The sequence below is a fragment of the Lygodium microphyllum genome, chromosome 3 (genome assembly GCF_053477565.2).
Source record: "Lygodium microphyllum isolate KBCC chromosome 3, Lygodium_microphyllum_v1.1.10, whole genome shotgun sequence".
Lineage (NCBI taxonomy): Eukaryota > Viridiplantae > Streptophyta > Polypodiopsida > Schizaeales > Lygodiaceae > Lygodium > Lygodium microphyllum.
In genome coordinates, this window is record NC_141137.1 from 17236488 (window position 1) to 17253191 (window position 16704).

Here is a 16704-nt window from a genome sequence, read left to right on the forward strand (position 1 = left end):
ACTTTATTCAAGAGGTTGTTAAGGACAAGGCTACTGAACTTGTCAAGATCTCAATTGACCAAAATCTTGAAGATTTTCTCACCAAAAGTCTCTCAACAGAGCGTTTTGCCTTTCTTAGGAAGTTGATGGGTATTGGATGAGATGCCGTCTTTTCTCATCCTATTGTACTTATGTACATTTGTACTTTGTCACTTCTTTTTTTCTTATTCTCTTCTCACTAGGGGTACATTCGCTATTAAGTGGGAGGTTATTGGGAGTAAAGGTGCATATGCCTAGCCGCCCATGTATTAGTTATACTCACAGTACCCGCATACCCATAGACTTGTACACTGCAAGTGTTGGGCGCCTATCACTATCACTTCATTATTTATTCTTCAGTGACATTTAAATAAAGGGAAGGTCAATCACACATTGTGATAGCTGAAGTTCCCACATTATGTATCTCTCTCTCTCTCTCTCTCTCTCTCTCTCTCTCTCTCTCTCTCTCTCTCTCCTTCCATCATAGCTCTCGCTTTTGCTCCATGCTTCCACTTTAGGGTTCACTCCCTTCACACTATTTCTTGCAGTAGGTACCTTGAGGAGCCACAAAGACCCACCAACATCTACCCTTTCTTTGTCTTCAACTTGACCTCTTATTCCCCCATCTCATCATTCCACACAAGTTCCATGCACTTTTAAATGTGCCACGGGACTTGCGGTGCAATAGTGAGGGGGTAATGTTGACCGGTTTGGTAAAAAAGGACAAAATGGGATAAAAGTGGGACATGCGAGAGGAAACAACCAAGGGCAATAGGAAAAAATAACATGAAAAAGAGAAAAGCATGTGAAATATTGAAAAAGAGTCAAAGAGAGCGTAGGCAATGAGAAAAGTCGATAGGCCAACATTAAATGTGCTAACATGTAATGCCATCTTGCCTACGGGCAAAAGAAGTAAATTAAATTTTCTCGAGTGCCAAGCTCACTCCCGTGCAACTTGTAAAACCAAAAGTGCAATTAATGACGTGTGGATGTGTGAGTTGGCCTCTTGCAAAAAATAGATAGCTTAAAGGGTTGTAAAACCTTGAGGCCCTACCCAAGATTCAAAAAAGTAAAACTTCATATATAAGGTGATAAACCTTATTTGTAACTCTTCCATGACTAACACAACAAAGTCTTATTTGCTTCTCTACCACTACTTTGTTTCTTCACCTCTGACTAGTCTATGCATGCAAGCTTTCTGAGATAGAGAGAGAGAAGTCTAGTGAGGGCTTGTGTGTTGGTTCTTGCTTTGTGTTTGCTCCTCTACCCTTTCTCCTCACCTTCTTGGGATTCCTTCGCAGATTGAGAGGTAGAGAGATTGAGTTACTACATCAAGTGCACAGAGAGAGAGAGAGAGAGAGAGAGAGAGAGAGAGAGAGAGAGTTCTTGCACGCAATGGCGTAGAGCCACCGTGTGTCTTGTAATCATGTAAACTTGTACTTTTTTTTCGTAATTAATACAATTACCTTTTACGAAAAAAAGAGAGAGTTCTAGGGTTTCGTTTTCATCTCTGCGTGACAGCAGCTGTGCTGACTCTGTTCAGAGAGAGAGATCTTCAGCAAGGTAGTATTGGAATTTTGCGGGTACAGACAAATTGTAGCAACAGGTTTGTCATTGTGAACGTGACTGCAGAACTGAAGACACCTGTGACATAGGATGATAGCAGACTATTGATCTGTATCTATTTGTAAATACGCACAGAGAGAGAGAGCGCCCTGCAAATAGCTTCACATCTCTTATTAAAGTAGTGATACAACATGGCTGGTCTAGACATGGCCTTTATTGACCAAACGGTGGCAGCCATTGGTCCGGATTCTGAAACAAAGGAACCAAAGGATATGGTTCCTTGCACAGAGGAGATGCCACCTGGTCCTGATTTCCAGCCTGCGGGCAAACGCACCAAGCATATTTCGGAAGATACAATGGGTCATCAGAAACGTTCTTATGCTCAGGTTGCTTCTGATTCTGTGGATTCTCAAGATGTTGACTGGGAGCATTTGTTGGAGTTTGCCAACACTCTGCTTGGTGATTATATTCAACATAATCATGAAGCGTTTTCTGACTTTGAAACTGAAGATGTTTTGGAAGCCACTGTGGATCTTAAAAATGTTTTGCGCTCATTCTCAGTGTTTTATGAACGTGCCGTTATACTCTTCTTCACTGGTAGGATCCCAGTGCTTTCCTATATTCGCCAGTGGCTGCAAAGTCTACTACAAGGGGAGTGTGTTGAAGAGATTTTTGTTGGGCCCCGAGGCTTTTATGAGGTGTTGTTGAAATCCGAGAAGCATCGTGCCGATTTGTTGACTAAACTGCCATTGTTCTTTGATCGCCTTTTGGTCAATGTTGTGCCATGGCGCCCAATGGCATATTTTCAGTGCTTGCTTCAACGCGAATGCCCGGGTGTGGGTTGAAGCTGTCTATTGGCTACTGTTAAAGGATGGCATGGCCGTCGTGGGCATTGTTTTGGTTGCCTCGAGCCTAAGGGCCATGAATTGTAACAGTTTGTGTATGTTATGGGACACTGCTCGGAAAAGGCCTGCTTGGTTACGTCTTAATTGCTCTGGCATGCATCCTTTGCACTTTCGTTTGAAATGGAGTAACTTTGCATGGCATTGTTTTTTGTGTGGAAAATTGGGGCATTTTATGGCCGAATGTCCAGCGAAGCAACTGACTTCAGATGCTGAGTATGTTTTGCCTCCCATGGAAGATGTGGTACTTAATGCTCCATTGCAGGATGTGACCCAGCCACCTAAAGTTTTGGATAAAGGCAAACAACATGTTTCGGGTTTGGATTCCTGTGACAATGACTGGGTAGATGTACGTGCCAAACAAGGTAAAAGGTTTGATGCTGGCATGGCAGATACTGTGCCTAATGCTTCACAAGATTCCTTGTGTACTTATATGCGCAGGAAAGACATGTTGTCTTTAGAGCACACTACTCATGCTATGGTTTCTTCTGCTCCTCGCAATCAGCCCACTAGGAAAGTATATACGGATGGTCAGAAGGGCCCACCTGCTAAGTTGGCTTTTGATGCTAGAGGTAAGGTGATTACCCCATGGGATTGTCGTTATCCCCGTTCCATCCCCAAGACAGTGGATACACTGTCTACCTCTAAATCTGGCCGTCATAACTCTTTTGCCGTGTTAACTGATTTTTTGGATGAGGGAGTCCTTGACATTCTAGCAGAAAAGGTTAAATCGAGGCAAGCTTTGCCTCATTTCTGATTTTCTTTTTTGAATATACATGAAGATAGCCATGTGGAATGTGCGAGGCATTTGTTCTCGCAATAAGCAACATGCCATGTGGAGTTTATTGCATGAGAATCAGTGACATGTCTTGTGTGCTGTTGAGCACAAGAGTCATGGTGAAGCAAGAAAAGTTGTGGATTGCCATGGGTTTCGCTTGTTTTATGCAGGGCACATGCCATGCATTATTCTGGTGTGCTTATGATTGTACATGAGAAATATCAGCCTGTTCTTATTAAAAATGATGTACATGGTCGTTTTGTGGTGATTGAAGTTTTATTTGAAGGAGAGATCTTATGTGTCCTCAGTGCGAACCGTAGCAGTTGTCTTCACATGGTATCAGAGCTGGTGCTCTTGTAAAGAGTATCCTGCAAATATTGTGGAGAGCTAGTCTTTGTGCAAGGCACACAATACAACTCGTAACTGCATCACAATGTTCCAGACACCTTCTTCTCTAGTTTCTATCATGTCCTATCAGGCTTCTCCATCATTGGAGGCACTGAGATGACATTATGGACTTGGTGAGGAGGATGACACTCCACCTTCACCAAATTTCACTAACATGAGAGTGGAGGACTTTGAGGAGTACTATCGCAACAAGTATGATGATGTTTACACCCTCCTACCAGTTTTGCTATCACATTCGGACCGGTTGGTGAGGCTGGCCACCTCTCTGATCATGGAGGAGATAGGGCATTCGGAATGTCTAGAGATCCATCTTCATCATCTCAGCCAGGTCCAATGTCAGGTTTGTACAATTCTTTTGTGTTGCATGAATCAAAACCGTCGCTTGTTTCTTCTTTTGAGGTACAGGATCCGGATGGCTTTCCGTATGTGAACTTCAATACAGGGGGCTCACGAAGCAGATGGAATTCAGGTACATCTATAGCTTCTGTTTCATTTCCGCATCTCACGCACACTTCTCATTTCCCTCCCATCCCACCCTCTTCTATATCACACCTTGATCACCTCTCATCATCTTTCCAAAACCTTGGATTACACTTCACATTTGCATCACACACCCTAGGGGATGGATCTTCCATCTCCGCTCCTAGCACCTTTTCCTTCTCCACCCCATTCTCTACCTCTTTGCACCATGGTACTTCGTTAGGGGAAATGCCACCCTTTAATACAGTGCCTCTCACCTTTCAGCAAATGAGCACACCCATAACTCTTGGGTCGACTGTGATGGGCATCCCCCTTACTATCCCCAGCTTCACATCTCCCATAACCACTCATACGCAAGGGTTTCCATCCTCAACTTATGGTGCATCTTCACACTCTCCTTGGATTACACCTACACAGGGATTCCCATCTTCTGCTTCCCGTGTTCCCATCCCACCTCCTTGGGTTCCTCGTGGCTACCATGTCCATGCCTAGTCAGCCCATCCCTGCCTATGGATCCACCTTGCACACTACCCATATGCCTGGTAGGCGCTTTGGGGCCCATTTCCAAGTGTACTCCACTCCCCCATCCTACCCACACTACACTTTTTCACACTATCCATCTCCGAGAACTACCACTCCTGTTGCAATAGCCAAGAATGCCTTCACGGATAAGACACGTTTTAACGGGTCAAATTTCACCATTTGGTCTAATTTCATGCAACAAGTGCTTGAGTCTCAAGGTCTTTTGGACCTCGTCATTGGTCTAGAGCCTATGCCGGACCCTCAACTAGCTCACCCTGATTACATCCGTCAATAAGAGCCCGCAATGCCACTGCCAATGTTGAGCTGATGCAGGGATTGCTTCCTGAGTTTCACTCTCAGTTGCAGCACTTCCCGTTTGCATCAGAGTGTTGGAGTCACCTTCTCGACCGCTATGCAGCCCGTGATCGTACTCGGCACATCAATTTCGACTTTGAGCTCCAAGAGTTCTCTATTAAGGAAGGGGATGATCTGAAAGTCAAGCTGGCTGAATATAGGCGGTTACTTGCCGAGTTCGCCACTACTGGCTCTCCAAAGTCAGATGACGATCATGTTACATTTTTCTTAAATAAGTTGCCAGTTATTGCGTTATGTAAGGCTGCATGATCAAGTCCACAAGAAATCCTCATCATAGCCTTATTCAGAGCAGAGGGGGTTGGTTGCCTCTTCTTTGGGAGGGAAAACCACCAGTGGCAAGAACTCGCAAGATGCAAAGGCAAGCCAATCAAAGGGTGACTCCTCTTCCTCACATGGAACTAAAGAATCTAGACCTATTTGGCAGCAACTCCCTAAGAAAAACCGGTTTTGCACACACTGCCAGAGAGCAGGCCATGTGAACGAGGAGTGTCGCTCCAAGGCCCAAGGTCTTCCATCTAAAAAGCCTTAGCAGACCACTGCGACTGCATAGTCCAGTGGGGCTACGCCTTTCGCTCCTGCTTCATCTGCTCCTTCAACACTCGCCGTTGCTGCTGGACATGTGGCTCGAGTACAGCCTCAACAGCCCATCTCTTTCACTACCCCTGAGGGACTGGTTGATTGGTCTACACGTTCCGATCTCGCTGCACTTCATGCATCTATCTCACCTTCCTCCCCACCTCGTCAGGTGTTCCCTTAAACGTCCTACTACTGGACGTACGTGATGGTGGCCACCTTCTTAGACTAGCATGTCTCTAGGTCCTTTCGGATACCCTACGTCAGTCTAGCATTTATTTTTCATACTCTTAGAGTCGGGCCCATAGGATGCATTGCCCTTGGCTTTTCCATTCTTTTGTCTTCCACTGCATTTACTCACACACATATACATTCATTACATTTATTTTGAGTTAGATTTTCGTTCTGTTATGTTTTGCATTGGAGCACCTCACCACTAACCTTTGTGTTTGCAGATTCTCATCTCTTTTGCAGGGTTTTGTCTTTCAATGTAGGGTTAACTTGTAGATTGCTTTGGTCCTACTTGGGCTAGAGACGTGGGGATGCGCACCGTTCCTTTCATGGTTTCATCATCCTTGGAGTGCTTGTGCTCTTCTTCCAGCATGGGGGTTTCCCCTCCTGAGGTGGATCGTGCAGCATCTCTCTCGATGCTATCACAGCGGTGACTTCTACCTTGCTCTTCTAGCGGGGTGCTTCATCCACTTCATCTTCTTTCATTTCTTATGGTTCTCGGCACCATATGAAGACCGACATCAGGCTCCTCTTCCTTCTTCAGCATCTACATCCAGGTTGATACGGGGTTCCTACCCTTCTTGGTATGCCACAAGCTTCGGCACTTTGACTTCGACATCGGCTTCTCCCCCTTGTTGAACCTTACCCTTTGCATTGCATGATTTCATCATCTTTGTACTAGGGCGCTTAGGCAAGTGAATAATTTCCCCATGAGGAATACCGTCCAAGTGGCACCTGCTGCATGAGCATTCTTCAACATGTAGCATACTTTGCATCTCATTGTGCACAGCACCACTTGAGTAGATTCTAAGCTGTTTCCATCGACAGCTAGTATTACCACATCACCATACTCCATCACATGGATACCTCATCACCTATTTTTCCTTGTCATCAACACCTTGAGTGGATAGGTTAGCTTGTTCTGTTTTGTGATGTGTTAGGTGTACCCTCTCTACTCCCGTCTTCTAGGTCACTATAACTCAATCGGCCGCATCCCATAAAATTTACCTTACTTATTTAAAAAAAAAAAAAGTTCCATGTAGTTTCATCCGCCTTTGTAGGGTTTGATAGGCCACTAGGCAACCGACGTGCACCCTTTGTCCGATACCGTGTCCTGTATGGGGTGACTATTTGGATTCCCTTGGTAAGATAACCATCGCCTCTATAGTCTTGGTAGGCCACTGGGCAGCCGACGTGCACCCTTTGTCTGATGCCCTGGCTGCTTTGGGATGGGATGCCTTGGGGTCGATAAACACCACAGTGGTTAGCCTAGCCTTTCAGCTCAGTTTTGGGCCTGAGAGGGGGTGTTGAGCTAAAACATGCATTACTTGCTGATTAGCCTCTTAAACAACCCCAAAACACACTAAAAAATGCTCTTTTAGAGTAAAACCCTAAAACGGGGAGCGGTTCGAGAGAGTTCAGTGGAAAGCCCAATTCTTGGGGTGCCCTTCCACATCTATAAATAGACAGGCTGCCCCCATTCAGTCTCATTCCGTCTATGTAGGTTTCTCACTCCACGTGCAGATTTCAACCATCAACCTCCTCCCATGTGGCTGTCCAGCCCTCGAGACTGCTGCCACTCCATCTGTGTTTGCTCCTACTGCTAGCGCCTTCATTCCTCCACACTGATGTCAACTGCTAGCGACATCATCATCTACTGCGATCTGATCATCCAATCATCTCCAGCCACATCAGACACTGTTTCAACCTGTTGTTTATGGCAGACTATGCACAGTTTCCAGCCTTCGATTGGCAGTACACTGCTGCGTTTACTAGTTTTCAACCTCTAGACTACTGCGTTTTGGTAACCAGCCTGCTGCCATTCACTATTCAGCACTCCTACACTCTGACTTGTGGTCACAGGCTTGGGATCCATCTCCGGTGGACGTCACACTCCGACATTGCTCTACCCTTGAGCACACTGTACACTCTTACATTCATTTACAGCATTCATTCACTTCAGAGTTGTGTTCTCTCTCTCCTTTCTTTTGTTTGTGTTTGAGTTTTTGAGTTTTGTGTTTAGGGTTTGAGTTTTTGAGTTTTGCATTTAGGGTTTGAGTTTTGCCCTCTGTGTCTGTGTCTGTGTCTATCTCTTTGTGTTTCTGTCGTGGTCGTACACTCTATGTGTCCTTAGTGCAAACCCTAGCAGTTTTCTTCACAGAAGAGACTTTATTGTTGCTTTGTGCATTTCCGCAAAGCCTTTGATACAAATCCATGAGATAGACTACAAACATTGAGCATCCCATCAGACATGATTTGGTGCATCTATGCATTGTATGAGAGGGTGGTAGGCCGAGTGAGATGCCTAGGAGGACTTTCATGCATGGTCTCTAGCAACATTGGAGTGAAGTGGGGAAATACCCTATTCCCTAAACTCTTTGGACTCCACATCCATGAGATAGAAAATCACATTCACACAAGAAGGAGGCAATGGGGTGGAGATAGCATGTATATTAGTCTCTATTATATTTTATGTTGGTGACATTGTTCTAGTCTCTAAGTCACAAGAGGGTCCACAACAACAGCTCCATGCCCTTCATAACTTCTGCGCATAGCATGGATTGTCACTTAGTCTTGGAAAAACCAAGATCCTGATCTTCCGCACATCAGCCCCATTGAGGAGGAGATCATTCTTCACCCTCAGAGCAGGACAAGGTGGAGGTTGTTGACTCATATACCTACTTGGGGGTCACATTCACTGCATTTGTTGGGAGATTTACCATGGCACAAGCAGCCAGAGATCGAATCACACGAGGATATGCAGCATTGGCCATGATGGAGAGAGAGTGCCACTAGGCACATTTCTAGGAGCCTTGCACATGGAGCTGGTTATTTGACACATTGGTCACACTAGCCATAATGTGTGGTGCACCTATTTGGACCCTTGGCCTAGCTACATACATATGGAGACCATCAACTTCATACACAATATGTGATATGCACCCATGTAGACTACCTAAAAAAGCCTTGGAGGCCTCTAGGCAATTAGCTCAGGTAGGACATGAGACTTCATGGTATGTAGACTTTACCCAGCAGCTCCTTTCCCCAAAGATGCCATACTATAAGGATCACTTATGAGGACTATAACAGATGGTTTCATTGAGAGACTTGAATACCTAGATGTATACATGACACATAAGATGCATGTAGCCATTGGCCAACTTGGGATATCTTCTCATCAGCTTGAGATCGAAACTGGGAGAGCAGCCCACATTCGCAGAGTTGAGCAGATTTGCAGACTATGCCAATAGGAGGTGTGGAAAGTGAGGAGCACTACATCCGGAGATGCAAAGGCTATAGAATAGTTTGAGCTAGATACCCCACACTATATGCAGGGGACACCTCCCTCAAACTAGCCATGGAGTCTCTAGATCAGCATCGCTTGGGCCAGAGATTCAAAGGCTCTACACATCGTAACTATAGACAAGTACTATACAGAGAGGGGGACATCAATCACAGCTTATTGATTTCTTTCAGGCAATAACCACACACACAACACCTACACAAAGAGGGTGATAGTCTAGAGAGCTGAGGAGATGAGAGCAACATATTGACCATGGATACAGGGGTACTAGATGAAGATACTAAACTACAGAGAGAAGAGGGAGATCCGTCAGTGATACGAGCAGCACCTGACGGAGCTGAGAGACCAATCTAGATGCTACCCCCATACCATTTCATTAGGGATGTATGACATACTCTATTCCCAATCGTGATTGGGTGGAACTAGATATCTTTGTATTATTCAGCCACACAGCTAGACATGCAAGGCTTCATCCTCCTATCATATCCCTACATGGGAATTATTTTTTCTTGTACATCACCTTAGCTTCTTTTCATAGTATATCGCTGATCATCCTTTAGCACGTCCCACTTTGATATCTAGTGACAATCAACATCGTACATGGTTTTGTCTCATAGGTCGATATCCGAGGGTCTAGGCTCTTTGGCCCCGTTGACTGTTTTAGGTGAAGAGTTGCCTGCTGATCTGCCACCTGGTTGGACAGGTCCAACCTGGCCTAACCGGCACATGGGAATCCCGATTGCATTTCTGTACGAAAGAGATCTCTTACAAGTTAGGTAGCTAGAGGTGTTGTTTTGCAGCTATGCTACTTTGCCTTTACACACATTTTATTAGACTTTGATTTATCTTCCTGCATTTTAACTAATAAATGATTTCCTAACTACATCCATAATTACCAAACTTTTGATCAGATACAATTCACAACAAAAGAACAACCAGAAACAAAATGATTAACCACACTTGGCTACTTGATTACTTACTTGGCAAGTCGAAAAGCTGATAAAGCCATTAGAGATGATCCCATCACAAGAAATGCATCAGCTTTGGTTACCATTTCTAGTGCTTGCTCAGCCCTTGATTTTGGGATATTATCTCCAAAAAACACCACCTTTGAACATCAATAGGTTTGTCCCATATAGTAAAATATCAGAACTTCCTTATGAATTGTAAGAGATGTTGCAAACAAGTTACCACAGTGGCAATGCTGTGCCAAGATGTGGAACAAAGATAATAATTTGCATGTTGAAATAGAACTTGTGTTTAAAGATTTTAAGCAGTAAAGCCTAACTTCTGAATATAGAGCTAAGATTGTGGAATCTTTAGTCAAAGAAAAAACTGGATAACACAAAAATGATTAAAGTTGTGTGGCATAGACATACATTGGGTTTTAATGTTCCGCCACAACAATGACACACTGGAACAAGAAATCTGGACTCCCAGAAGCTTTCTTCTATTTCAATATCTCCATCTGGCCGTTGCTGCATACCAATCGAAGCTAGCTTGCCTTCTTGCAGAGCCTCAACAGCTACTGCCCACTGAAAAAAAAGAGCTGTGGATCTGTTACTAGTGTAAATAGATTGAAGTAATATCTTCCTAGCATCGAGCCACCTCTTAAATGTGGGCACCACTACATGTTTAAAGGCAAATAGAATTAAAACTCCATTCATTAGCATAACTTTGCAGTGAAATCCAAATGATAAGTATGGACTTTGACAACCTAGGTTTGAAATGTATCCTGGGCCTCCTAGGCATGTTAATGGACTTTGCATCTGACACATGTGCCTTTCAGATGTGTATGGACCCCCCAACCAACTACAAAGCACTCATTAGTGCCTGATGCACCTCAGATTAACACAAGCAGTGATCATCCCATATTGACCATGCTCGAGCTATAAATGCTACAAAAGCAGAACTCCAAAATCTTCCAACTGAAGAACAATTCTTGTGTACGACCAAACATGACTGTTATATATGTTTCTCCTTGCGACACTATTCTTGCAGATTTTACAAACTAAATATAAATCTATTGAGCATGCTCCCAAGTGACAATCTAAGATCAGGCATAACTCCAGTTATTGGTACTACAAATGTCATGATCCCAAACCAAAAACAATTTTCCATTCGCAGACAGCTAGTTGTGATCTTAGGACTAATCTTAACAAAAGTATACGAAATCCACTTGTGTCTGTTATGTTCTAATATTTTCACTTTAGTCACCAACTTCAGATTCATGCAGGCACGTTAAACACCTCTGAATTCAAAGCTTTTACTTTCTCCTGAAACTCCTGGCGGCTTGTCAAATCACCACAGTCCAGGCAGATCACTTCATGTGTTGTCCCATGCAATTCAAGAGGAATGCTTCCCGCACGATGATGCAGTCTGCAACAATTAAAAAATTAGTACTAAGCCACAGAGAATTTTAAATGCCCAAATTTGATCATATTACAGAGCTTTTGTTCAAAACCACATATGATCTAGAACTATCAAGGATCACTGACCGGTCTACATTCTGAGTGATGATTCCCTGAATATAGCCTCTGGATTCTAAGTGTGCAATGGTTCTATGTGTTGGTCCTGGTTGTGCAGAAATAAAGCGCTGCCATCCTGCATAGCTTCTTGCCCAATATCTTCTACGACTTCTTTCTGAACGGACAAACTCCTGCAAAGACTCACATAATATCATATTCAGCAGAAATTCAATTTCTGTACAACTATCCAGAATTCACACGAGAGACACACATGGAGCAAGCAGACATAGCATGAGGGGTGAGGAACCTCCTACTGAGAAAGGTAGGTCACTAGCCTCCTAAGGAGACCTGGGGGAACCTTGTGTTCTTTAATGTTTGAAACATCTCTACTGGAGATGGGAGATCACTAGAGTAAGGGGATCTTGAGAATCTTATGATCTAGAATGTGAGGAATCTGAAAGCTTTAGATGTATGTAGACCTTTAACCTTATGTCTGTAAAAAACTGAACCAACCATTTAAACTTCTCAGTACCTTCTGTGGACAAGTGCTGGATATACTTGGTTGCTGTGCATTTGTATTTCCTAGTTTTTCCTGTTCTGTTAGGGTTCTTGCTTGAGAGAATCCAGAACACCTAGTGTTGCATAGAAAGGAAAATTCTGGTGTATATCCCCACATCTCAAAACACGGCAGACAGAGAAGTTTGAAACACTCACATATGACAAGGATAATGTGTCACTCACCATTTCTGATTAATTTTCGAGTAATCCTTGTGCATTTTATGGTTGAATAGTTTGCAAGCTAGATCTATTTTGCATGTGACCATATAACATTTGATTGAAATCTAAGCTAGCACTCATTTGCCTCGTGGCATAGATTCGCACTTTTACTAGCTCGTAGTTACATTTGCTATAAGTTGACATAATTAGAATGCATTGTTTGTGCAGTGGATATTTTTGACACTTCTTTAGTGTCACTGCATTACGATCAGTGTGTACCAGCCAACAGGTGATTCTACAAGTCTGGTGGTACCTCACCCATCAGAGGTTTGCACAGTATTATTTAAGCCCGACCCTCTGAGAAAACGTGAAAAGATTTAGAGATGGATTTCACATTGAGAATGGGGAAGTATTTGTTCCATCCCTTCTTTATCCTGGAGGTATGATGATTCTGTTTTAATTGTTATGATAGCTCCGTCATCCCAGCCAATGACATCTTTAACATTGTAGATCTTCCCTTTACCTGAAGAGGGTTGACCTTCACCTTTTTCCATTCTACATGTAACCCCGGTCTTTGAAGTTAGAAAGGCTCAGTAATTTATCTATTTTTGCACTTCAAGGTGGATCACCACATATTGAAATACATTCATGATAATTCAACAATTGCTAAATATATTGATTATCATAGATCCATCGGGCTTAACAAACAAGTTTTCAGTGTCATAGCCCTTAGGAAGAGTGCACAAGACAGTGAAAGACCAATGAGATAAAAACTATCAAATTTTGGGCCAGTTGACACTAAGCTATTTTAAAAATTTGGTCAAGTACATTGTTTTATAGCCTGCACATCTTTCCCAAATGTTGCAGAAGTATGATACTTTTTCCCCATAATCATGTAGAAAAGACTATGCTAGATGTAATACCTCACTGAAAATGTTTGTTAACAACATTGTGGAACCATACAAACATCCACAATCCTTGCTACCTCAAACATATATGATGACTAGTTTTAAAATGTTCACTCATTGTGGAAACACACAAGCATCCACATTGAGTAAATCCTTCCTACCTCAAACATATATGATGACTAGATTAAAAATGTTCGCTCAATGTGGAAACACACAAGCATCCACATTGAGTGAATCCTTCCTACCTCAAACACATATGACGACTAGTTCAATAATACCCAATTTCTAGAATATAACAATAATATATAAAGCATGGCTCAAGGGTAATGCTTGAATATTTTGGCAAGACAAAAGAATATACACAAATACAGACGCCTGCCAAGGACTTTAGCAGCCAATTAGTTTTTAAAAGAGATCCATAATGATGAAAATGAAGAAACCTGGTGTGACATTGGCTTGAATCCAGTGCTATAAGCTCCATTTGGACTGAAATAACAAAAACTATGGTTATATATTTTCAACCTCAGATAATTTCCTGCTTGCACTGCCAGTTTAAACAAGTATCAGAATTAGCTATTTGACCAAATGATGACAAGGAGCAGGCCAAAGCATTTTTTTAAAAACTAATTCCCTTACTTTTGGTAGAGTCATATAGCACATATTTTACATGGCCTTAAGTTGAAATGTGTTTGAAATGAATGCATGGCTTTCTCACAATTTAATCTCTCTAAAATGTGTGCAGCAGAACATCAGGTATTCATTAAAAGCATAGACCTTTTCAGAAAAGACTTGGTCTCCACTACCAAATTGTTGCACAGAGAAAATTCCTCCTTTGTGGAGTAATTTTTCATGAAGAGCAGATCTCTGGTTGCTGGTTTAAGAGACTAACAGAAAAAAAGGGGAAAACCAGGAATGCCTTGGTAGACGAATTCAACCATACGAGTGTTCAATTCCAGGCCACATATTCACATATCAATGGTAAAGTGTGGATTAGAGAAGTCCAGGCAAGATATGGCCAGCCAAATCTGGGCAGTCAGGACAGCAATATGAAGAGCTAGGAGCTTGGCAAGTGAACAGCCCTTCAGAGGAGTTGGCTTGCACAGTGAGTAATAGGTCCATGTGACAAAGGGAAAGTGGAAAAGCTCTGTGATCCAAGGCCAGAGGGTCTCACCATAACATATCAAATGAATATAGGGTCATCTGTAGATCAAGTGGCATGCACTACCCCCCCAGGCTTGCAACATGATGTGAAGATAAGACACATGACATGAGCGGATGTAAGTGAACATTGAGGCACATGGCAAGAAGGAGCTAATTTCCCTCCACTCTAATCCTGTGATGGACTTGTTTGATGGTAGAGATTAGGACCTTTTATTTACATTATTGTTTGTTTCACTTGCTTCTTGCTGGATGGCAGAGGATGAGGCATCCATCTCTTGCTTCTTGCTGGACCAAGAAAAGGGAGCTGAAGTGAGAAAGAACATCTACCCATCATGGGAGGTGAGTGTTGAAGTCTCCAGCCTTGGTGAATCCTCACAAAGAGAGAGAACATCTACCCACATGGGAGCTTTAAGTGTTCAAGTCTCCAGCCTTGGTGAATCCTCGCAAAGTAGTCCTGGACTGAAATGGAAAGTTAGTCCTGGAAGGCAGGGAAGAAGGGAGGAGGAGAAGAGGGCAAGAGAAGGAAGAGGAAGGGAAGAAGGGAGGCCAAACAAGAGGGGAGAAGGAAGAAGACCCTTCTCTTTACCCCTCATCATCATATACCTCTCATCCTTATCATCACAACCCTTCTCATTTCCTCACTGTCATCACTCCGAATTTTCCAGCACTCTGTTCATTGTCCCACTCATTGCCAAGTTTCCCCCTCTTCCATAGCCCCTCAATCACCCCTTCTCTCTATCACTACCTTCCCTAATCTACAATCCCTAGTAGCCACTATTTTGCAAACATTGCCGACTCCTTTAATTCTCAATTCACATCGCCAATTTGTTGTCTTACAAGCCATTAGCCTATCCTTCTTCAGAGTTTTCAAAACGAGGATCACAGATTTGCGAAGTGATCATGCAATGGCCCCACAGAGGAGATGAGCTGCCACGCCTAACAACCCTTTGGAAGCTCAGCCTTCAAGTCACACCACCCAGGTTTGACTATCTCTAGCCTTGTCGATAATATATAGTTAGATTAGCTATGGATAATTAGAGTAAGGTAAATCCACGAACTAGAGTGTGAGATCTTCCTACAGGGAAAGTAAAGAGAAGGATTTAATGGATTTGAGAAAACCTAGATTCTTCACATGCATATATGAATTGGGGGACTAAGAGGTAGTGGCAATAAGGGATTGAAATTGTTAGTTCTGGTAGTCTCCAAGCCTAGGAGTGGTAGAATAGATCATAAACTCTTCACATTAAGAGAAATGGAGGAAAGGGTGCTTCAGGCCTTGGGTGAAGGGAAACAATGAATAGATAAATGTTAAAGTGGTGAATAAGAAGTAAGCGTAGGTGAGCTTCTAGCATTGTGAGCATCTGACTATGGGAAGGAGTTAGGTATACCTACTAGGCTTAGGGAAGACCCAGACCTAAAGGTCAAACTTTCAATGGAGGGGCCTGCCGACTGAAGTCCATGTATGTTCTAGTTGACCAATCAGACATCCCTTTCGGAGTCTATAAGGGCACTCATATTGGAAGGGCTGGCCATAACATTACCAAAGGGTCTCCACGAGTTATTACAATGGTCTTAATTTCAAGGTGCATAATTGTTGTCCCCACCTTGAAGTGGGGTGACCTTCAGATTGGGTTGATGTCTAAGAAGGATTCTTAGGTGGATTACCCATGAGCTTTGATTGATACTTGTCGTCCGAATTGAAAACTTTCTAGCAGTGAATGCCAAACCTATACTTCTTTAGGATGTGTTGCCAACTTAATTTCTTGAAATTATAATGCAGAAATGCTTTATTTTTCACTTGCCTTGTCATTTTCTTAGTTTTTCCCATTTCTGGACTTCTCCTACATGGAAGTGGAAACCCAAGACCCTCTCTATGGTTGAAGAGGGTATGTTGCATACTTGGTCATGCAACCTTGTGTAATGCAAGAGCTGACACTCCAGAGATTTATGAAGTGGGTAACTGTGGCAAGGATGTAACTTGTTACATAAAATTGAAGTATTTGGGTGGCAACTTGTTGAAAACAGAATTTGAATTTGGAGGGCAAGTGGTGCCAAACTCCCATTCATCTCCAAGACTCCATGATATGTTGTGCAAGATTTGACCAAGTCATGAAGTTTGAATCATTGAAACAAGTGTTATCACTATATCTATTCTTTGTTGTAGCAATAAGAATATGAATGCTGCAAGATGAATTGGGTGAGTAATGCACATAGGGATTTGCTCTTGAGTGGCTACCATATGCCACACACAAGTGATGGTTGTTTTTGGACTTGAAGCTTGTGGGACGAGTAG

At 42.9% G+C, this 16704-nt stretch overlaps 1 protein-coding gene across 3 annotated transcripts in view; it reads right to left on the reverse strand.

The window, feature by feature from the left end:
• Positions 1 to 16704, reverse strand: part of LOC148038097 (NAD-dependent protein deacylase SRT2-like) — a 339478-nt gene that overhangs the window by 90206 nt on the left and 232568 nt on the right. For all 3 annotated transcript variants that reach the window (XR_015689032.1, XM_087668893.1, XM_087668901.1), the window contains exons 5-9: positions 13691 to 13736; positions 11656 to 11816; positions 11407 to 11536; positions 10537 to 10692; positions 10138 to 10265 (exon numbers count right to left, since the gene is read on the reverse strand). Coding sequence is in view for 2 of the 3 variants with exons in the window: in XM_087668893.1 (XP_087525019.1) it covers positions 10138 to 10265; positions 10537 to 10692; positions 11407 to 11536; positions 11656 to 11816; positions 13691 to 13736 (621 nt within the window). In the remaining variant the exon portion in view is untranslated. The remainder of the gene's footprint in view (positions 1 to 10137; positions 10266 to 10536; positions 10693 to 11406; positions 11537 to 11655; positions 11817 to 13690; positions 13737 to 16704) is intronic.